General features: G+C 42.4%; 1 protein-coding gene across 2 annotated transcripts in view; it reads right to left on the bottom strand.

Moving 5' to 3' along the window:
- Window positions 1–787: 787 nt before the first annotated feature.
- LRRC74B (leucine rich repeat containing 74B) overlaps window positions 788–24,296 on the bottom strand; it is a 39,599-nt gene continuing 16,090 nt past the window's right edge. Inside the window, exons 3-13 of one of the 2 annotated variants that reach the window (XM_066603675.1) lie at window positions 23,599–23,741; window positions 23,053–23,185; window positions 20,604–20,810; window positions 18,650–18,759; window positions 11,375–11,490; window positions 10,193–10,271; window positions 9,685–9,780; window positions 6,769–6,885; window positions 3,914–4,042; window positions 1,721–1,806; window positions 788–1,025 (exon numbers count right to left, since the gene is read on the bottom strand). In XM_066603675.1, coding sequence (XP_066459772.1) covers window positions 998–1,025; window positions 1,721–1,806; window positions 3,914–4,042; window positions 6,769–6,885; window positions 9,685–9,780; window positions 10,193–10,271; window positions 11,375–11,490; window positions 18,650–18,759; window positions 20,604–20,810; window positions 23,053–23,185; window positions 23,599–23,741 — 1,244 coding nt within the window. In that variant the 3' untranslated portion in view covers window positions 788–997. The remainder of the gene's footprint in view (window positions 1,026–1,720; window positions 1,807–3,913; window positions 4,043–6,768; window positions 6,886–9,684; window positions 9,781–10,192; window positions 10,272–11,374; window positions 11,491–18,649; window positions 18,760–20,603; window positions 20,811–23,052; window positions 23,186–23,598; window positions 23,742–24,296) is intronic. The other variant, XM_066603676.1, reaches the window with a different exon arrangement.

The following is a 24,296-nucleotide window of genomic DNA, read 5'->3' on the forward strand; positions in this document are numbered from 1 at the left end:
CACATACCCGTTACAGAGCTGGGCAATGAAAAGCTTTAACATGTCAACTTCACAAATGCCCAATGCATTAAATACAGTAAGCATTGGTTATGTCATGCGCTCAGTGGTAAACTAGTGGTGTAGAGCAAGACTGCACGTACTGCCATAACCATGGGGGTATTCTCCTTAAGAAGCCGGTGTAGTAAGTGGTTTACACTGCTTACATGGAGCAGGATGTACACCAGGTTTAAAAAATGACAACTCTGGCTTTCTGTGGTTTGGAATAGCCAGCTTTTCTCTACAATGTGGATTTTTAAAACCGCAGCCATACACTTGGGGTCCCTGCACTTTCAGTCTGCAGTACTCATGCTCCAGTGACCATTTTCGGATCTTCCTGGCAGCTGAAGACTGCTCCATATAGCGCTATATCTTCAGTTGCCAGGAGAAGCCAAAAACGGTCAACGGAAAGTGCAGGTACTCTTAAAGCTCTCTACAGGTGAGACGTGACAGAACCTACCTAGTAATCCTTCCTTGGAAATGAGCTGTTTGCCTTTCTTCTGCACATACAATGTGATACCAGGGTTCAGTAGACGGTGCCATGCTCTGCTAGCTGGCATCTACCCTCTGTACAATCTGAACTTAGGAACTCTGGTCTTGTGATTTCAACCGAAAGTTTAATGACTGCTTAATTGTTTTATCAGTGCTTATGGCAACTACAAAACAAATCTTGTATTTTTGTATTGATGTATTTTAACATTCCTTGGAAGAAAAGTGCTTACTCCAAATGTCTTTTCCAATTATTTAGACGTTTTGTTGTACAGTGATGTATTTATTTCACAATAAAGTATCTAATAAATGTTTAGAGATGTGAAGTCTTCTGTAATATTTGTATGTTTATAGAAGCACAAGTTTATTTATAAAGTGCCATTAACACCAGGGTGCTGGACAAAGGATGAGCTGAGGGAAATGCTGGCAAAGTGCTCCACCAAGGAAAACATCATCTATATAGCTGCTTCTATCAAGAAGACAGGGCTTTGTGAAACTCACTGCAAAGAAGGAAAAGCCATTTTACAACAGCAAGACAATTAAAATAGAATTAGAAAACTGTGTAAACAACTTCCTATCTGAACATGAATCTGTTAAACTACAGCGATACACATTTCTAGAGATGAGCGAGCATACTCGCTAAGGGCAATTGCTCGATCGAGCATTGCCCTTAGCGAGTACCTGCTCGCTCGGGAGCAAAGATTCGGCTGCCAGCGGCGGGCGGGGGAGAGCAGGGAGGAACGGAGGGGAGATCTCTCACTCTCTCTCCCCCGCTCCCCCCTACTCATGGCCGCAACTCACCTGTCACCCACGCCGGCAGCCGAACCTTTTCTTCCGAGCGGGGAGATACTCGCTAAGGACAATGCTCGATCGAGCAATTGTCCTTAGCGAGTATGCTAGCTCATCTCTACACATTTCGCTTCTGCCACCCACTGTCTTGTGTTAAATCCACAGATCTATTCTATAACTATACGTACCCAGCAAATATCAATATTCTACTGATTTAGCAATGTGGGGTAATTTATGATTTTTTTTTCACAGAACGTCAGTGGACTGCAGTTGGAAAACACTACTTTATTGTATAAAGCAACACTATAGTTAGCTCCAGTTTCTACAGCATCAGTTGAAACATCTCTTTTTGAGCACATAATGGCAACATATATCTTAATAAGACTCTACAATATGTAATAATCACCTAATATCAATCATGCCTTTCTTGTCTTGGTCCAGGAAGTTGATGAGCTGCTGAATTTCTTCTTTAGGCATAAGAACCCCAATGTTCTGTAATAGAGAACAGTTTCTAAAACATAATGGGCCATGCAAGTATGTCCAACCTTTTTTAAATTCCACCAATGCATCCAAAATGAAAAATAAAACTTTGCAAAGTCTTCATTAAAATGATCCCATTTTTGTATACAGTTGCTATTCAGATGTATGCGTCTCCATGGTTACAGGCTGAAAGCTGTGCAGTCAGGTTTTGTCTCTAATCAATCTGATCTTGCAGTCATATGCAGAACCTAAGAAAAACATAGGAGCTATAGGCAAAAAATGGTAGAATATTTTTAATAAGGACTATTTGCAAAGTTTCTTCATGTATTGGAGCAGTAAAAGAATGCATGCAGAGGTGGACATAGTCTTCAGTGTATGTTCACATGTAACACACTCTGCAGCTATTCCACAGCGTTGAGTACAAGCCATGTGGATGAAACATTACTAAACCTCATCCACATACTACAGAAAAATTCCCGATGTGGATTTTCACCATGGAATTCACCCCCTTCAATGAATGGAGAGACTTCTATGGCGCATCAGCAACAAACCTCACATACAAGAATGCACAAGACAATCTGCCGCAGACAATACATCCCATATTAATGTAGCCAGTCAAAATAAGTGTTTTTTTTAATTCACCCATGCATGTAATAATGTGACATTTCAGCTCACTCAGTGTAACGTTTTTCAAGCAATATGCCTACAAAATGCAGTATTTAAAGGCATATCGTTACAATTACTTCATTATGCTAATTACTGTCAGACTGCATTCAAGTGTTATAGTCATATGTTTGAACAGCTGAAATTTACTGTGGTTTTGGCCTCGAATTCATGGAATATCCATGTCAGTATAGTGTCCCAATCACCTGAATGGGAATCCTTGCAATAGTTCTACATGCACCAATAAAAAAGTATCATCCCATCTTGAAGCAGATTACACATCGGGAATTCTGCATGTAGATTTGCCCATTCAATAAGGCTAAATCAGCATGCTTATCTGTGACAAACAGAGGGGCAAATCGGCAGCATAGCCATGGGGTTCTGTGATGGTTTTAGAGGTGAAATTCATGTGGAAACGTACCCAAGGCCGCTCTCGCACACAACGCTTTTTGCAGAGTTTACAGCACTATACAACGCCTCCATTGATTGCAATAGAGCTTCACAGATTAGCGATTTTTCAAGCGCTGTCTGCTCTATTTTCATGCATTTAGGTGCTTTTTAATGCACCTCATCACCTATTGCTACGATAGGGTGTATTTTAAAAACCGCTGTTGAACACTATACAATGCTTGCTGGAACAATGCATGTGTTCTACTGACAGGGTGAGTGAGCGTTACTTAAGACTGCCTGCAGACGAGCGTAAATTCCGCGTCGGGATTTCCCGCGGAATTTCCACCCGTGGAAGCTGCCATAGGATTGCGTTAACAAACGCAATCCTAGGCAGACGGCCACGATTTGTCCACGCGATATCTCGCGCGGCAAACAAATTGCGGCATGCTCTATTTCTGTGTGGCGCTCGCAGAGCACCGCACAGAAATCTCACTCCCCGGCCACCGGCTCCGGTTTGCGCATGCGCTGGCTGCCCGGCGGCCGGAACACCAAACTGCGGGGGCCATGGGAGCAGGTGAGTACACGCTGCTCTCTGCAGGGGCTCGGGTTGGGTCCCGCTGCGAGAATTCTCGCAGTCGGATCCAACCCGGCCGTCTGCAGACTAATAAAAAGTAAGTTCGGCAAAAAACAAATGTATCAAAATATTTTCAATATATGTGATATATATACATAAACCCTAAATAGAATATTGATTTATGTATATTACTGTAACTTGTAAACTCCCCCTTAGCCCACATTCAATTCTTATGATTTGAAGAAACACTGACATCTGTTCATACGGAGTAACATATTGGAACTGGTTCATAAAGGGCAGCTAAATGGTTAATGGGGACAGTGGGGCACAAAACCCCCCACTGCTCTATGCCGCATCACAATATTGAACAATTGGGGTTTCGTCCTTTCACCTGCCAGACCTGCTTCACACAACATTCATGAGCTGCTTCTATTGTTACTTGTGAAGCTTTTCATTTATTTTGTGCCTTGGGACACTTCACAGGGAACTTGCCATTAAGTTGCGTTCGAAGTCTTCATAAGTCGCCCGGCGGCTCTTTTCCACATCCATATTTTCAAACAATCCAGTTGCCTGCAGGTTATTTTTCTTTATATACTCTTTTACTTTGCTTATTGGATCTGCCTGAACAAAGTGACAAATGTATACAGCTTCAATACTAATGTATGGCTCCACTGATTGGTAGTGATGGATTTTTATTCATACCATGATCTCTTTTATGGAGTATTTCTTCCCAAAATACATTTCCTATTTGTTAGTAGAAGTTTTTGAAAGTCAAAATGCGGTAACTTATTTATTTAGAGAAACGGTGTAACTTCTCTGCGGTATTATGGCAGATAGTTCTACAAAGGTAACCACAGGCAGTGCAGCCATTATGGCTGTCAGCTTTAAATCCTCTTGACAAGTGGATGGTAAAACTATTAATTTATTAGGTATTTTAGATGATTGACTAGGGGCTCGCTCTCATCTCTGTTAGGTTCCATCTGGCTTGTTCCATTTTTGGAGCAGAAAACGGATTTCAAATGGAAATAAGCATTTCCATTTTTCCCCATTGATTTTGTTGGGTTTTCTAAAAACAGAACGCTTTCCATTTGATTCTGGTCAATTACGGGTCTCTTTTTTTTTTTCACTGAACTAAACGCCCGGCTGCAGTGCTGCGTGTTCTGTTAAAAGAAAATGGAAGTTTAAAGTTGCAGTTTTAAAAAAAAACAGCTTTTCACCTCCAGCCTAGATAAATAGCCATCATGTTCTGGTGGAGGCCCTGGGCCCTTCGATTTCCTGCCTTGCTTGCCTCGCTCTCGTGGCACTGTGCCGACGACTCCAATGCAATGCGTGCAAGCTAGGTGAGAGCTTTACGTCTGGTGGCTTAATTATAATGTGCCCTCCGGAAGCGGTCTGGTTGCGGTCACACTTTGAAATCAATGGGTGAAAAACAGAAATGTTTCATTTCAGTTCCATTTTGCTGCGCCAAAAACAGAACAGAGAGATGGAAAGCTCTAACCCAAGTGCGAAGTCAGTTTAAGGCCCCAGGCACACGGGCGGAAATTCTGCGGTGGGATTTCCTGCAGAATTTCCACCCGTGCCCGCCTGCATTGGATTGCATTACAAAACGCAAACTTAGGCAGACGGACGCGATTTGTCTGTGTGAAAACACACGCGGAAAACAAATTGCGGCATGTTTTATTTCTGCGCGGGTCTCGCAGAGGCCCGCACAGAAATGTCAGTTGTGACAGGCCGGCTCCACTCTGCGCATGCGCCGGCAGCCAGTGCATAACAGGAAACAGAAGACGTCAGGAGCTGGTGAGCCACAGTTCTCTGCAGTGGCACGGGTCCGCATCTCGCTGTGAGAATTCTCGCAGCGGGATCTGACTCGTCCGTCTGCAGGCGGCCTAAGTGTCGACAAATTCATTAATAACGAATGAAGGATCACTGATGTCAACCCAGCCTAAATCATACTGCTGATTAGAGATGAGCGAACGCACTCGTCCGAGCTTGATACTCGTTCGAGTATTAGCGTGTTCGAGATGCTCGTTACTCGTAATGAGTACCACGCGATGTTCGGGTTACTTTCACTTTCCTCTCTGAGACGTTAGCGCGCTTTTCTGGCCAATTGAAAGACAGGGAAGGCATTACAACTTCCCCCTGCGATGTTCCAGCCCTATACCACCCCCCTGCTGTGAGTGGCTGGGGAGATCAGGTGTCACCGGAGTATAAAAATCGGCCCCTCCCGCAGCTCGCCTCAGATGCGTTGTGACATAGCTGAGGGACAGTGGTATCGTGTTGGAGCTGCTGTAGGGAGAGCGTTAGGAGTTAGTGTAGGCTTCAAGAACCCCAACGGTCCTTCTTAGGGCCACATCTAACAGTGTGCAGTACTGTGGAGGCTGCTTTTAGCAGTGTTGCACATTTTTTTTTTTTTGTATATCGGCCGTGCAGAGCATTGCGCCCTGCAGTAATAGTCCAGGGACAGAAGTGTGGAGGCAGGGAGAGCGTTAGGAGTTAGTGTAGGCTTCAAGAACCCCAACGGTCCTTCTTAGGGCCACATCTAACCGTGTGCAGTAGTGTGGAGGCTGCTTTTAGCAGTGTTGCACATTTCTTTTTTTTTGGTATATCGGCCGTGCAGAGCATTGCGCCCTGCAGTAATACTCCAGGGAGAGAATTGTGTAGGCAGGGCCAGAAGACATATATTATAGATTGAATACACGCAGTGGTCCTTTGGAAAAAAATCTTGAAAAAAAATCTATTTGGGCTGCCTGTCACTGTGCTCAGTGTTCTGGGTCTGTGTCTGCTGGGGGTAGTAGTTCTCCAAATAAATACGCAGCCAGCTAAGTGTTACAGCAGGCTTGCGCCAAATTCTTTCCTGGCTCTGCTGTGCGTGGGTCGTGCGGGGGGGGGGGTGGTTGGTCAGCATGTAACCCAGGAGAAGTGGCAGCGGAGTGTCATGCAGGCAGTGATTGTGCTTTGTTGGAGGTAGTGTGGTGCTTAGCTAAGGTATGCCATGCTAATGAGGGCTTTTCAGAAGTAAAAGTTGTTGGGAGGGGAGGGGGGGGGCCCACTCTTGCCGCTATTGTGGCTTAATAGTGGGACCTGGGAACTTGAGATGCAGCCCAACATGTAGCCCCTCGCCTGCCCTATCCGTTGCTGTGTCGTTCCCATCACTTTCTTGAATTGCCCAGATTTTCACACATGAAAACCTTAGCGAGCATCGGCGAAATACAAAAATGCTCGGGTCGCCCATTGACTTAAATGGGGTTCGTTATTCGAAACGAACCCTCGAGCATCACGAAAAGTTCATCTCGATTAACGAGCACCCGAGCATTTTGGTGCTCGCTCATCTCTACTGCTGATCTTACCTTATATGTAGTTCTTTTGAACATGTCAGAATTCCCTCCAAGTCTGATCGATAGGTTTGGCAGAGTTGTCTTTACTGCAGCATACAGATCATCAAACTGTTTATTTACAACGATTTCCTAAAATCATGAAAATAACAAAACACTAAGGGCTCATGTCCACGGGCAAAATGTGATTTAAAATCCGCAGCGGATCTCCCGCGCGCGGATCCGCACCCCATAGGGATGCATTGACCACCCGCGGGTAGATAAATACCCGCGGATCGTCAATAAAAGGCATTTAAAAAAAAATGGAGCATGAAAAAATCTGGACCATGCTCCATTTTCGTGCGGGTCTCCCGCGGGGACGGCTCCCGCGGGCTTCTATTGAAGCCTATGGAAGCCGTCCGGATCCGCGGGAGACCTAAAATAGGAATTTAAAGCATTTACTCACCGCAGCGGACCGCGAAGCTCTTCTCTTCCTCACGGCCGCATCTCCCTTGCTTCGGCTCGGCGGATGTGCCCGGCGCATGCGCGCGGCACGTCGACGACGTGCCGGCGACGTGCCGCCGGCGTCAGGAATTCATCCGCCGGCCGAAAATGAAGATCCGGCCGTGAGGAAGAGCAGAGCTTCGCCGCCCGCTACGGACAGGTAAATGCTTTTAAATTGCTATTTTCAGCGCTCATGTCCGCGGGGCAGGAGGGACCCGCTGCAGATTCTCCATGTAGAATCTGCAGCGGATCTGATTTTCCCCGTGGACATGAGGCCTAAGGGCTCATGTCCACGGGCAAAATGTGATTTAAAATCCGCAGCGGATCTCCCGCGCGCGGATCCGCACCCCATAGGGATGCATTGACCACCCGCAGGTAGATAAATACCCGCGGATCGTCAATAAAAGGCATTTAAAAAAAAATGGAGCATGAAAAAATCTGGACCATGCTCCATTTTCGTGCGGGTCTCCCGCGGGCTTCTATTGAAGCCTATGGAAGCCGTCCGGATCCGCGGGAGACCAAAAATAGGAATTTAAAAGAATTACTCACCCGGAGCGGGCGCTGAAGGTCTTCTCTTCCTCACGGCCGCATCTCCCTTGCTTCGGCTCGGCGGATGTGCCCGGCGCATGCGCGCGGCACGTCGACGACGTGCCGGCGACGTGCCGCCGGCGTGAGGAATTCATCCGCCGGCCGAAAATGAAGATCCGGCCGTGAGGAAGAGCAGAGCGTCCCCGCCCGCTACGGATAGATAAATGCTTTTAAATTGCTATTTTCAACGCCCATGTCCGCGGGGCAGGAGGGACCCGCTGCAGATTCTCCATGGAGAATCTGCAGCGGATCTGATTTTCCCCGTGGACATGAGGCCTTAGAAGCATTACATGAATTTACAAACACAAAACCGGACTGCATGATTCAATAATAGGGTACTGGACACTACAAACAATCTAACACTATACAGAACGAGTGGTATCATCTCTATACTTCTTGTATAGACCGCCATACCCGAGTGCAAATCAGAAATACCCGTGTATATTCATCCTAGTAAACTCAGCAGGACAGTATACAGTACAACTGGCTTCACTTGGTGTCATTGTGATGAACAAAAGGCGCGCAGTATGTATGTGGAATGGAGAATATCCTCAGGATACAACAGAAATGTCTGAGAGGTGCCGCTCTGTTGTTTCAGAAATGAATGGAGAGAGAAACACGTGTGACCTCTATTCTGGAGACAGAGACAGTATGGCATATTTATATGAATATGCTATAAATGTCTATGATGGGAATATATTCCTTTAATTACAAAAGATGAAGAGATGGTGGAGCCACCTGCCTGCCCAAATAACTGCAAACATGCAGCAACAAGTCAGGGGCAAGAAGGAAGGCTTTGTTCATGTCAACCTTTAAGCCATCAATTGGAGGTATTTGACAGGAGTATTTCCTAACCTATACCTGTAATAGAAACCATCGACTTATGCCACTGTATAGGTAAGACGACGCATACATTACCCTAAGGCTTCCTCACACAGACCTTTCTTACCGCGATTAGCGCGGCACTTTCAACACTGCGCTAATCACCATATAACGCTCCCATTGTTTTGAATGGGATAGCTCAGACAACAGCTCAATCACAGCGCTTTTCAACCGGATGATGAGGAGTGCTGAAAGCCGGCGTCAGCCGCAGCATCACTGTGGCCAAAAACGATAGCAGAACGTGGCAAAGCGCCGCGATTTAAATTGCGGTGCTTACCGTAACGCCTGTGTGAAGGAGGCCTTGAGGCTCATTTATGCGGAGCGATGATCGCTCAAACGACAGTTTGAGTGACAGCTTTGAGCGATCATTTTGCATAAACTATTTAGTAGCTACTCAGCTACTTAAGAGCAATAAAGTGTGCCAATAAAGCCTTAGCTGAATGCAGTTAATAGCCCGAGGGCTCTTATCTGCATTCAGTTTCTTTGTTCTCCAGTGGGAAACAATGCTATCAGCACTACCCTGGAGAACTCTTGATAAGGCTGAATGATGATTTTTAGGTTGGCCTGATTTTAACGATCAGCTAGCAGTGCACGATGGCCGTGCGTTTAGACGTAACGCTTATCGCTCAAACGTTCGCTTTTTAGCGATTTTTGAGCGATCATCGCTCTGTGTAAGTGGGCCTTTATGGTCCCATTGTAAAAACAATGTATCATATAAAATCCTAAATAATGCCAAAAAAGATACTTTTTTTGATTACATGTGATAAATAGAAACAATGGGAACTTTCTATTCTATGCGAACCCAGTTTCATGCGACTAAAGCTAAAAGAGTACCAAACGTGGAACCAAATGTGTAGATATCAACAGCTAAAGCAAGCAACAATGTCTTAAAGCACCAAATATACCGTACAATATTATATACGGTATATAGCACTTCAGTAAATAGCATTGACTTGGTTAATTATACATTGTACTTACAGAAAAATCAAGTGATTCTATAGCGGACTCTGTGTTTGCTTGAATTGACTTTAGAATAGCGAAGCATCCATCACTTTGCATTGGATTTCTGGCCATCTGAAGGAGCAACAGAAGAAAATCTGAATTCTACTAATAGACAAACAGCATATAAAGTAACCATACATAAAATAATATTGAAAGGTACAGTATGGTTGTGGAATAGAGCAACACGGGAACATATGCCCCCAGGCTACCGATATGGACTATTCATGACATCTATTCCAATACAAATGTATTTGAAGAATCCCACTGACTAGAAGATGGTTACATAGTGCTTCTGATGACTAAGCACTAATACAGACTTCTCAAAAAGTAAAAAAAAAACATCCTCAAAGTGTGTTTATTGTTCAAAAATGAAATCCCAAGCACGCCTTTGGATGCTGTAGGTGCGTATTATGTTGGATTTCCACATGTCTAGTGGCCATCTAGTAAAATTACCCCTATCTACATACATATTCACAGGACTTACCTTTAGCACTCTCAGGGTTTTGTTTTCTTTAAGACACAATGAAAACCGTACAGCCCCTTGTATGGCGATCCGGTTGTTGCTTGAAAATAAAATACAGAAAAAGTTTTCATCAAACTTATTTTCTTTAATGCTAGCTTCAGTCAAAACTTGTACTAGAAAAAGCAGGACTTAGGTTTAGTAGGCACCAGAGCCGCCGTTCTGTATACTCCTGTGTTTTGAGTGCAATCCCTATGATGTGGTGGCTATAATGCAGCAAAGCAGAGATGCTAATGATAGATGTATCTTACGGCCAAGACAGTAAAGAAACTGTGTGCAAGAGGGATAGCAGTGTGCTACCATGTTCAGTGTCCTGCTGACCAAATACAGAGTAAAAGAACCCCCCGACAGAGAGATCTTAGGTCCGTGAGCCTGAGGGATAGCCGTCACTATCTGGTGCCAACCAACTGACTGGTGAGTGATCACAATAGTGAACTGCCAGAGAATGGTTCCACCACAAAAAAAGACATACTGGTGGTGATTCTATGAAGAGTGGAACTGTGATCACTGTTCCTGGCATAGTTGGCTGAATATCAGGACACTAAGGCGGTCTTCACACAACCAGATGTGAATTGTGGATTCTGCGATCCGCGTCCTCACAGACGATCTGTGGTAAAGCGCGGGCATGGAAAAGGTATGCATTGTTGATTTTTCCTTCACACTCGTGGATATGAATTATGTATTCCGTGAGCGAAAGAAAAATCGCAGTATGTTGTATTTTACCGCACATGGTCTGCGGGTACAAACAAAAAATAACCTGCACAGCGCATGACCGCCTGTGTGCCTCCACAGTCATCCGCAATACAGGAAAGTGCAGTAGGCAGGGTCACCGGCTGGGCTCACAGACGGACTCCGGCGTGTGAGCCCGGACTAAGTATTACCAAGGGAGGTGTAGATTCTTCCCTGGATATACTTTTACAGCACCACTGCAATGTGAAAGCTGGACTCTCCACCTAATGAGGTTACTCTACAAGAGCTGTGCCTCTGCCAAGTGTAACCATTAGGATTGGTGCCTCTACAGTGTTTAGTTTTCAACCGATTTCTATGTTTGTAATTCACTGCCATAACAGTAGCCAAGGCGTTTATAGCAACCGGATATGAATTGTAACTGTAAGCTACTCCTATGACTTCATACATATACTTTACCTGATATCCACTTCTTCTAATACATTATTAACCTTCAGAGCTTCTCCAAGTGCAGCCGCTCCATCATTTCCAAAACCATTGTATGATAGATCTATTACTCTCAGAAAGATATTGGCCTACAAGATAAATGGCAATAGCATTTTATATACCAATGCCTGTGTTATAAGCAGGAATCAAATCGTGTGACATTATAAGAATAGGCCAGTGAGTTACAATGAGTCCTTAGTAAGGCCACTCTCACACAGGCGGTTTTAATAAGTTTGAAACGCCTGCTAAAAATGCTTGTCTGCGCCTCCGTTGATTTCAATGGGGCTTCTCAGACGAGAATGTTAGAAATGGCGCGCTAATCAAACACTATGCTATCTTAGTGCGTTGCATCGCTTTTTAAATGCACCACATCACCCATTGCAATGATGGGGTGCCTTAAAAACGCTGTAAGTGCTGCCTGTAAAATGCCGTGTTTTATATATGCCTGTGTGATACTGGCCTACGGGTTATGGTGAATACTGTAATAATGCCACTCTTCTTAAAATGTATGAAATACCCAAGAAACCGAAATTGACCTCCTCCCTCAGTCATGTGCAAGAGGCAACTAGTGACTCGTATATAAATACGGGACAAAGACTGATAAACATATGGTACCGTGTTAGCCAGAAGAACACAATGTTATTGCTTTGAGGAAGAGGAAAAAAATTATGATGCTAACGGTGCAATTTTTTACTACTGTTTATGGCCCCCTGCATACAGGCGGAAATTCCACGGCGGCATTTCGCACGGAATTTCCGCCTGTGCCCTCCTGCATAGGATTGCATTACAAAACGCAATCCTATACAGACAGCAGCGATTTGTCCGCGTGAAAACACATGCGGGAAAACAAATCGGGGCATGTTCTATTTCTCATTCCCGACGCGCTGGCTGAGCGGTAGCCGGCACATCACTGAGCAGAGCAGACGTGGGGTGGTGAGCCTCACTGGTCACTGCAGGGGTGCAGGTCGGATCCCGCTGCGAGCATTCTCACAGCGGGACCCAACCCGGCCGTCTGCAGGCGGCCGATGCCTTCTCATCAGACTAATATAACAACATTTATCTGAAGAAACACATTATATACTTGTGTATATAAGAGCAGGAACATGGTGTAATTAATTTGCATTAAAAAAAGTGAACGGAACAGGATGAGATTGCAGAGTAATTTCCTAAAGGGGTTGTCCAGCTGTAAACTATTGATAATCTATCAGCACATTAAGCCTTCAATAGTTGATAAGCAGGTGCCTGCCACATGGGAGCTGTTCTCTCAGTCAGTGCACTTATAAACTGGGCTGATTTCTGCAGAAAGCAGACAGCTCTGTTCTCACTGCAGTGGCCAAGCTTGGTATTACAGGCAAAGTTCCCATTGAGGTCGGACGAAGATGGCACATCTGGAGGCTGACGTGGAAGCTCCCTTGTATCTGAAAACCTGCTGAGCGCTCACTGGTTAGTGAGAACTTTCAGCCAAGCCTCACAAGTTCGCTCACAAACATGAAAGAAATTCCCGTGAAAGTTCCTGAAACAACTCGTTCACCATCAACTCCTTGACCACAAGGCGGACACATCTTACTCTCGCTTGGTGAGCCCAGCGAAACAAGGACAAAAGATGAGCTCACAGATGTTTTGATCGATATTCCTGTCAACCACATATCAGTGATGAACACCTCGATGAAGGCGATGCTGAAAGCCTTACAAATCTGGTGACAATCTAACATTGCTCAACTTATTCAAAATCCTAACTTGGCAAAGCAGAAAATAGAATTACCCGTATAGAATTTAAGATGACAGAACTCGCATCATCGCACAATAATCTTATAGGCTCGCACTATAACTTGGAAGTGGATCTTCAGAAACTCCGCAATAGCATCATATTTAAAGGGATCCCTGAATTAGTTTCTGCTTCTAAATTGATGGATTGTTTGTAAAATCCCATGAAATCACTACTCCTTGCAGGATCTCATGATAGACAGGGCTCACAGACTCCCCCTCCCTAAACATCTGGCAGGTCATATACCCAGAGATGTCTTAGCCTACATTTACTTTTTCCATGTTAAGGAAAAGCTCTTGGAGGCAGCCAGGGAAATGGGCCCATTGCCTGCGCCTTATCAAACTTTGTCTCTGTATACAGACTTATCCGCGGCAAGTCTGGCTCAAAGACATCGACTGCTTACTGTCACCAGAAGGCTCAGAGACAATAGAATAGGATATAAAATAGGGATTCCCTGCCTACTGATAGTCCACAATAACAACACTTCTGTCATCAAATCACTGGATGAAGGAATCGCCATCCTGCAACAATGGAACCTAGACATCTTGCCTACTAAAATCCTGGACAAGTCAGTCAACACTTTCTGGAGGAATGGCATGCCATGGGGTCTCTCGAACAAGTTCACCGCAGACTTTAAATCTGCCCTGCTGGTGAGACTTCATGAAATCACTCAACATTCAAATGCACCAAAGAACATTCACCTCCACTCATGGTACTCGGCTCCAAACGAGCTGCTACATTTTCCTTTCCACTGCCAAGTTTGTATAGGACTGTTTGCTGTTGCGTCTTTTTGTTTTCAACATCTAACATCACGGATCCCGTATCTAACTTGCCAAAACAAGGAAGGAAAAAAACTCACAAGCCCTATAGATCTAGCAAACAGCTTTTAAGACAGTTTATGGCCTTGTATAATCTAAAAGATAGATGACCCTTTTACATTTCCAAGCGCTACACATTAAATTCAAAATTCTTGCATAACATTAATCTACCCACGCTCTCTGAAACCCACCAAAGTGCTCAAACATATCAACTCCCTATCAGACAGTAAATCACCTGTCCCAGATGGCTCTACAAATTTCTATTATAAAAAGTTTCAAAATATTCTATCTCCGCACTTGTGCAAGTCCCTTCCAATTGGTGGTTACAGAGGGATCCTTTCCTAAAGAAAACCAACAAGCTCTAATAGTTACTCTTCCTAAAACAGGGAAGCAAACAGAAAGCCCCCACAACTTTCGGCCTATATAACTACTAAACACCGATATCAAAATTTATGCCAAAATCCTAGCCTCCAGATTGGCATTTATCCCACCTTCTTTGATCAAAGAAGATCAAGTTGGATTTGTCAAAGTTCAACAAACTTCGGATAATACCAGAAAGGTACTAAAACTTGCACATTATATTGAATCTGCGAAAATTCTAGGGGCTTTTCTTGCTCTGGATACCGAAAAGGCTTTCAACCATGTACATAGGTTGTATACTTTTGCAACTCCAGACAAAATTAGCTTTGGCAGCCTTTTTCTCAAAGCTATAACTGCATTGGCGTGAGTATTCACCAATGGTGCACTATTGGATGAATTCATAATTACAAATGGTACAAGACAGGTCTGCGCTCTATTCCCGCTAATTTTTATATTTTTCCTAGAACCAGTAGCCCAAGCCCTCAGAGAAAATACCTTAATTAAAGGAATACAGATTGGTGACTGTTCACACTCAATATCGCTATGTGCGGATGAGATCATCTTGACATTAACAGACCCCACACCATCTCTGGAAAATCATAAAAGAGTTTGGAATGATATCTTACTACAAAATAAATACACAGAAATCCCAAATCTTACCTATGATTATCCACAATGACTTTCTATATTACTTACAAAATAAACACACTTTTAATTGGCCAAATGATGATATAAAATACCCGTCATAACTATAACAGCTCTACATCAAAAAGTAGAATCAACACAATTTTAACATTTGTGTTGAAAGTATTGAAGGAATACTCCCAAAGGCTATAAATTCGAGATATCGTGGTTAAGAAGAAAACGTTACCCTCAAAATGCTTTTACTTCCAAAATTGCTATCCTTATTCCGTACCCACACTATTGAACTACCACAGTGATTTTTTATAGACCTGAATAGAATGCTATCTCAACTTGTGTGCAACATAAACATCAGGTGACTAGCACCATATTCACTAAGGAAAGATGGGCAGGAGGTCTAGGCCTCCTAGACATCCAAGACTACTGGACAGCAACACGTGTTTCCCAACTAGCTGTACTGTGGAGGTCTTAAAACCAGAACCATTGAGTCCATAATGACCATCATTTAGTATCCTCTATCTTGACTAAATCTTTACTTACAGTTGCGTTGTGACATTTGCCTTTAAGATCCCACCTCTGCCTGCTAACTCAAACATCTTTAAAAGTATGAAAAAAATTCTGCTAAATCCTCTCCCAAAAGAATATATCAACTCTAGACCACCTCCGATATGCCATCGCCTATCTGAATATTTCAAATTGGAGAACACTAGGTTTCTGTACACTCGCACATCTATGAATGGATGAATCTCTTGGTCCAACTCAAACCCCAATATCATCTGACACCAGGTGACCACTGCAAATATTTACAAATCCAGCATTTCCTACATATACATAAACCTCAACTTTTCCAGGCAACTGAAATATATTCTGAAGATTTTCCAAATTGAACTGAAGCATTAAAGCCTATATATGTATTACTACACGGTCATGCTAATTTCCAAAAAACATACCCTCTGGAAGAGTGGGGAAGGCATTTAGACTAAAAATCTAGCGACATAAACTGGCATTCATGTAGAAACATTAGCGAAAATCATATTGAGATGGTATTATACCAATCCGTATATCTAAGATATATGCTGATGGCTTGGCTGATTGTAGAGAAACTGTGGCGGTAAGGGATCATTACTGCACATTTTGTGGAACTGGACCAATAATAATGGGACTCTGTGTTTCACCTTCTTTAGTCAGTCGTACAGTCCAGAGGTCTCCCTCATTAGCCCTGATGAATATTAACTCCCATCTAATGCCACTGAAATTTCTAATTCTAGGCTGCAAAGTGCTGACATTATTACATTTGGTTATCCTTAGACACTGGAAAAGTACTGGCATCCCTTATATAGAAGAAACTATCACTTTGATCAACAAAACATGTATATGATAAAATATCCACTGGTAACAAAGCCACATTCTTGAAATTCATACATATATGGAGAGCTTGGATGTGCTGCAATCAGTGTATATCTGGATAATTGTCATATCTTCCTACTCTTGTAGAGTCCTATGTTTTCATCACATGGCAGTCAATTGGCAGGGGCATGGTCTATAACTTTTCTCTTTGTTTTACCTGGTATTAGTTATTCACCTACTTTCCCGTTCACATATTTATTTAAACAATGGTTATTACTTCCCCCCTATTACCTACCCAATTTATGATGCATATTATATTTCTATTATAATGTTAGAAGTGCATTCCCTCATTATTGTATATGGTAACCTGTTATTGATTGTTTGGAAAAATAATGAAACCCAATAAAGATTATTGAAACAAAAAAATCTCTCTCAGATGTTATTCTCTGGGTTGTTATATACTCATCATCAAAAAAAAATCAGGCACCTAGAAGGAGTTGTGATTTTGCCGCAAAACTCGGCATGCAGTTACATCTCAGGCAGCTATACAAGTGATTAGAGTTGTGATATGATTAGATGAAAGGTCTTGCCACCTGAAGCCCTAAAAGTGGTTCCACCCTTGGCCTATAGAGAGGCTCTCAGGAGGCTACTTGTCTGTAGTGGACCTCTTTTTCCACTTGTGTAGAGCTTTTTCACCACTAGACCTCTCTCTGCAACATCAAAGAGATTTCGCTCAGTTAACCAAGTTTGAGAAGTGGTGCATTATTAGAATGCAAGAAGCTGGATGGTCGTATCAATGAATTGCCCGCCACCTGGACAGTTTTGACCAGACTGTTAGGAGGTGTTCAGACCAATGGATGCGTGAGGGCATGCACACAAGGCAATCCAGCTCAGGACGTTCTCAACAAAACACCAGCAGAGAAGATCATCTTACAAGAATGAGCAGCTCCAACTGTTTCGTTGTCCGCCATGCTGAGGCAGGTGGCACTATCATTACAGGCCTCTGGGTCTGTCAGGACCATTTGCATGCACTTGGTTGAAGGACATTTGACCTTTTGGCATCTATTACGTATACTGCCTTTGACACCCACCCACCATCACGTGCGTTTGCAGTGGTTTCGTAAACAATGAAACTGGACTGCTATGGAATGGAACTAGGTTGTCTTCAGCAATAAATCCAGGTTTAGTTTGGGCACTGATGACGGCTGTGTTCATGTCTGGAGACCTAGGGGTGAACGCCTTAATCCTTCCTTTGCTGTGAAGCGGCACACTGCCCCCACTGCTGGTGTAATGGTCTGCAGGCTATCACATACGACAGCTGGTCACCCCTAGGAGTGGTACGAGGGACAGCTACGTGATATGTTCAGGACTTACTGCAGCCACATGAAAGCCCTGCCATGAGAGGCAACACAAGAGGCATTTTCCAGCACGATAACGCTCGGCCACACACAGCAAGGGTGTCACAGGAAACCTCCACAACATTGCCACACTTTCAGGTCCTGTTCAGTGGCTAGATTTTTCACCAATAGAACCTGTATTGGATTATCTGGGACACCAACTTTGACAGCCTATGAATTTGCACAATCTAGAGTCTCAGTTACAGCAAATGTAGACCGATAGGCCTCCATGTCCGCCCATATCACATCTTGTATCCAAGCTAGAGGTGGTTTAACAAGGTACTAGAGCCTCCCTTCAATTTGCTCTGATATTGTAACCACTTACTTATCAATGGTACAATCACACATATAAAGTTTCATTCAGCTCCAACAACTCCTTTTAGGTGCTTGATTTTTTTTTACAATGAGTTTTACATAAATAGGTGAGAACTGTGATTTGGTTTGTTTTATCCCTCCCATTTCTACAGTTTTTTTGATAATCAGTATATTAGAAGGCAACTTCAAATTGCAAAGATACAACAGGGGGTCGTGAGAATACAAATTTGTAAGAATTTTTGATGCTTTGAACGCGGGGTTACATGTTTCTGATGGGTTTATGTTGGGGTATACCATATAAGAGACCTGGCCAGATAAATATATCATGCAATTTCAACAAGTGAACAAGAATCACTTAGTGCCCTGTTGGTGGCCACGCGTACATGGGCTGACCATTGCCCAAATTTCCAGTTTCCAATGATTATTCGGGCGATTATCATCCGGTGTACAGGTATCTTTACTGAAAGCAATAACATTTTGAAAACCTTATTTCACTTGCAAATTAATTATCTTTTTGGTTGTTAGACAGTTTGAGGCAATGTTAATAATAATGCATTGAATGAATGCTATTTCTAATTTTCAGAGCAGAGTATTAAATACCTACCCCTAATCCCTTAGCAATGGCTACAGCAGCCTTTCCACGAAAATAGTTCCAACTGAGATTTATTTCCAGCATTCCAGTGTTTTCAGCAATCGCAGCACCCAAAATCTCACCTACACAAAAATGACATTCTTGCTTTACATACTCATTTTTTTCATTTTAGATTTGGGTCTACACAACCATGCATTCCAATAATCTGGAATAAAATTATGTACAACCCCACTCCCATCACAGATATATGTAGCAGATTATTCCCACGTTGATTTAGGAGTGTCCCCAGGAGATAGCAAGCCACATTGCCCCATAAGAAGGGCAGCCAGTGTTCTCCCATAAGAACACCACCATATTACTAGTCACAGTGCCCCAGAAGGGACAGCCAGAGCCCCTATATGCTTCAGGGAGTGCCCACAAAATTTTAAAAAGCGCTAGCACTATATTTGAATGATAGATTCTAATCACAATTACCACTGTACCTACCAACAGAGTACACTTTTCAAATTAACCCCATTAGCAATCAATGGATACTGCCCAGTCTAAGTTCCTAGATAGTTTGGAACTAGCTTAACCAGATAGATGCTCAGAGGAAGATTTACTGATAAAGGAACCAAAGAAAAAACAAAATGAAATGAAACCCTAGCAGAGTCTCCAGCCTTGAAGGTAGGCTGGAGGCATATCATTTTTTTGGACAGAACTGTATCCGTTCCATTTTCTCAGTTTGGCCCCTAGGGCATATTAGAAGCATATAAAAAAGCGCACAACACTTACATCAGTGAAAACCGAGTATTTACTCTATAAGCGCCATCCATGGGCCATTTGAGAAACTGGAAGTCTATGGTGTTTTAACCAAAATATATATTTGTTACCTCTCTGTGGGAATATACGTTTTTAGAAGTTACCATTAAACGTTAAATTTTAATTAGGAGTCAAATCAGTGAAAAGTACTTTAATAAAAAGTGATTCCCCTGCGGCTGTGATCCCCCTATTATTGACAGCGACAATTAATGAATGTGATTTGTACATAATTTATAACGCTCTGCCCAGCTGACCATTTTATGTTGCATTTCTCTTATAGCCTGACTAGAAATAAAAATGTAGTTTGCATTGTTTGAGGTCATGAGGGTTTGATGTTACATATACTTTTTGTTTGTGTGTATTGTTTCATTTTGGTGGAGGGATTTTCTATTAATATTTTCTGGATTTATTATTTTTGGGATCAGGTCTCTTTTGTCCTGAGATGGGTATCTTAAAATATAGAGGGGATAAGAGAAGGGAGAAATAGGAAAAGGAAGGTTAGGTTGCAGTGTGGGGTCGTCTTATAGTTTGGGACATTATAGGGTGCAGTTAGGTTTGTTTTTTTTATATATAATTTGATTACTAATAAAATTGAAATTTTAATTAAAGGATACAGTACACTTTTCTGAGAATCTCTAAAATCTTTTTGTGGCTGTGACTATATATTTTGGCCTGTGAGGGAGGTTTATTCCTGATATTCCGGGAGCTTTCTATGATCTGTATTGCAAGCAGAAAAAAAAATCCAACTTTGAAATGGAACATAAAATGGTCAGCGTGTTATAAATAATGTACAGGTCCCAATCATATAATTGCACGGCCATTAATATATGCAGTACCCATTCAGTATATCGGATCTGGACTCATAAGTTATAACCCCTTGATGGGACACTTGGTCTCCTCTTGTGGCTGGGCACGCTGGTACAGTATCGACAAACTACAAATCACAAGTCATTAGGAAGGAAGAATTTCTTCACTGACTCAAAAAACTGAAGCCTACTATCTCACCACAGCCCTCTAGTGGTAATCCATCTGCTCGTTATAGGTGATCCTTCCTGCCATGTGGTTTTAGGCAATGCTTTATAAAAGGACGGTAGCTTATATATGGTTTTAGAAAATTATGAAATTTTGTCCTATCTAGTAGCTAACATTTCAATGTGTGCTGTACCTGAACCATCTCCAAACATGTTATGGCTGAGATCCATAGATTCCACCTTCTGATTGTTCATTAGGACTTCAGAAACATAAGGAGCGACCTGGTCATCAAACTCATTTCCCGATAGCTTCACCTTCTGAAGTGTTATGTTCTCCAGCAGCATCAGGGATAGTGCTTTGGCACCGCTCAGTGCTAGTCTATTGTCACACAAATGTAGCTCTGAAAGCACAAGAACATCAGAAGTAAAATTGTAAGTGTTGGACAGAAGTAACATTATGTTACACACTGGGAAGTAGCTATAGGGGGGGCAAAAGTGGTTGTCCCACCCAGGGTCCTTTCGCTTGAAGGGACTGAAAGGCCCCATTGCCACATAAGAAGACATTAATATTAACCTGTTGGTCTTCTGTGACATATTTTATATTTTATAGTTTCCATACACTGTCAATCCAGACCGCGGCATGTAAGTAGTCAGCTGCAGAGGGAGAGTGTCCCATCTGACTCCACATCAGTTTCGCATGATGCAATGGCGGAGTGTTGAGGCTTGCCATGGTAGCCATGGGTCTGGTGAAGGCTTCCAGGACAGCCATGTATTTAATAGGAGAGTGTTAAAAATACAGTATACTGCAGTGCTGAAGTATTGCAGTATATTGTAGAAGTGATCAAAAGATCACAAGTTCACGCCCCCTAAGGGAACTAAAAAAAAAAAAATCTAAAATAAAGTCAAATAAAATAAAATAAAGATTAAAAAAATTAAAACAAAACTCCCTTTTCCCATTTTTCACACAAAAAAATAAACAATGGGTATTGCAGCATACAAAAAAGGAACTCAAGTAATGTGTAATTTATCCCACATGGTGATTGCTGTCAGAAAAAAACAAAAATATAACACCAAAATTGCAGTTTTTTTGGTCACCTCATCTTCATATAAAAATTGAATGAAAACCGATCCAAAAGTCAAGTGTACCCAAAAATGGTACATTTTCAGTTTAAAGCGTTTCGGGACTAGATTTTCTCCTGTATGCGGAGGGGACAGTTATATTACTTGCTGTTGGTCTTCTGTGCTGATGCTCCTCTAATCTGCCAGTTCCGAGTCCCATTTTCAACTGTTCAAGATGGCCCTTGCAATCTTCAGACTACCTAATCCACATAGTGAATTGGTAGTGTTAGACTATCAATGCACTTCACTTGCTGTTTGATTGGCCAACACTGCTCACATGATCAGGGCTGGCGAATCACAGGGCAGTGCACAATGTGCATTAGGCATCTTTAACACGGGCAATAAAATCATGCAATTTTCTTGCCATGTGACAATGCTACAAAATCGCATGTATGTGAAGCCCATGCTTTCCTATGGGTTACTTGACATTAGCGAGGTTTTCTAGCATGCGACATTGCGAGTCAAAAACATCGTGGGTCCAGCGATATGCGGTTTTGTAGCCCATGTTTCCCTATGGAGCCTTCCTCTCTGCAATTCTGCTTTTTTTTTTACAGTGCTCACTGTGCAGTATAAATAATACATTAAATTCATTATGTGAGTCATTACTAAATTTATATAATTTTGTTAATATCTTGCTACTTTTTCACACTTTTATAAAAGACATGCATTTTTTGCCTCGTCGCATTCAAAGAGCAGTATTTTTCCTGTCAACAGTGTTGTTTCATGTTTTTTCTTTGCAGGACAAATTGTGCTTTCTATTGGTACCATTTGGTGACACATATGACTTTTTGATTGTTTGATTGTTTTCTATTCTGTTTTTTGTGAGGCAAGATATACAAAATTGTCTATTGGTGCTTATTTCTTTTTCACAGCTTACACCGTGCAGATTAAATAATGTACTAACCTTTAATCAATGTTTTTTTATGAATGTTGCGATACCAGATTTGGGATTTTTTTTATATATATAGTAAAGGAAGAAGAGTGGAGTGGTTGACATTTTTATTTTTTATTTTTACCTTTTTTCAGCACTTTTTCAACTTCTTATTTTTGTCCCACTAGAAGACCTTTAATCAATCTTATAATGCCTCGTGTGGTGCAGAGTGTAAACTTTCGCCTACGACCTGAAGGTTGCAAGTTCGATCCCTGTGTGATTCAGGTAGCCGGCTCAAGGCCTTCCATCCTTCTAAGGTCAGTAAAATGAGAACCCAGCTTGGTGGCGGGTAATAAATAATAATTACCTGAAAGCGCTGCGGAATAAGTTGGCGCTATACAAATACCAATATTTATTTAATACACTGCAATACTCCAGTATAGCAGTGTATTATATTGCCTATTAAGCTCAGCCAGAGGCTTTGTGTACATTGATTGTACATTAGGGCCTAGAAAATCCAAAGTACACCTCTCGAAAGAGGGTAGCCTAGAGGTTCATGGTGCAAACAAAGCTCAATCAGACCCCTGATGGTCGAGAAAAATCAGGTCTATTCTCATCCAACTTATAATAAATACTTGGCAACACAAACAAACCTGAAATATAGCAGTTTTCCTTTAACATATCTGCAATTGCAGCTGCCCCTTCTCCTTCCAGCCAGTTATCACTGAGATTTAAGTTTACAATTGAAGTGTTGGTCACCAAAGATAGAGCAATTGCTTTTGTGGCCTGGAATAAAAAGCAGTTTGTTTTATTTTATTGTAATCTTTTCATTTCAAATGAGAAATCCATCCTGATTAGAGATGAGCGAACGTACTCGGTTCGGGTGTTTTTGCACTCGACTACTCGGACGAAAAGATTCGTGGGCCGCCGGGGGGGGCGGCGTGGTGGAGCGAGGGGGGGGGGGTAGCAGTGGAGAACAGGGGGGAGCTCTCTCTCTCTCCCCCCTGCAACCCCCGCTCACCCCCGGAGCTCCCCGAATCCACCCGAACCGAGTACGTTCGCTCATCTCTAATCCTGATTAATGTTACAACTTGTAAAGAACTGCTTCATTCCCCATTTCCAAGGTTTAACAAATTTAAAAACTAGTGTCTATCATTTACTCAGCCTCACATTTTACCATTCCTCTTAATAGTTCTTACCTGCGCACCAAGCCCGTGATGCCTCATTATGAACTCGGAGTCTCCCATATGACGCAAGAAGTATGAAACTGGGACTACACCAAATAGCTGGCAGGCTGAGAGGTATCTGGCTTTACCGGAGGGGTCATACGAATGTTTGACTTCTGCAAAAGTGAATTACACGTTTAGCTAATTAGATGTATAATGCTAATTTATTAGCCATAACCCAGCAATCCCCATGTAAAGAAATTATTATGTATAGCATGCTTGACAAACCAATCAACTTCAGTTAGCAATATAATGGCACATAGTTACTCCTGGCATGGCAACAAAGACCCATGGGGCACTGACGCTGGCGCAGCAGGGATTTAATAGGTGGTTAATCTTTTGTTTTACTTTATTACACCTAGTTTGTATTGGTTGACAGTGGTTAAGTAAGTGATAAACATTTCTGTCTGAAATACCCCTTTAACTGCCAAGAATATATGTAATATGTCATAAGTTTTACTCTTGGCACTTCTAGAATATCAGTGCTAGATCTCTTAGCCCAGAATCTTTTATATGATTTCAGGCTTACTATTCCAGATATAATTTGGGCCACTGTAGCATCTACCCAAAAGGTGATACAAACCTGATATTTGTACCATGTATTATACTAGTGGTAGTCACTATTCTGGGGAATTCTCATCTCCTGAAGATCTACAGGCCCTTCAGAGTAA

The sequence above is a fragment of the Eleutherodactylus coqui genome, chromosome 5 (genome assembly GCF_035609145.1).
Source record: "Eleutherodactylus coqui strain aEleCoq1 chromosome 5, aEleCoq1.hap1, whole genome shotgun sequence".
NCBI classification, from domain to species: Eukaryota; Metazoa; Chordata; class Amphibia; order Anura; family Eleutherodactylidae; genus Eleutherodactylus; species Eleutherodactylus coqui.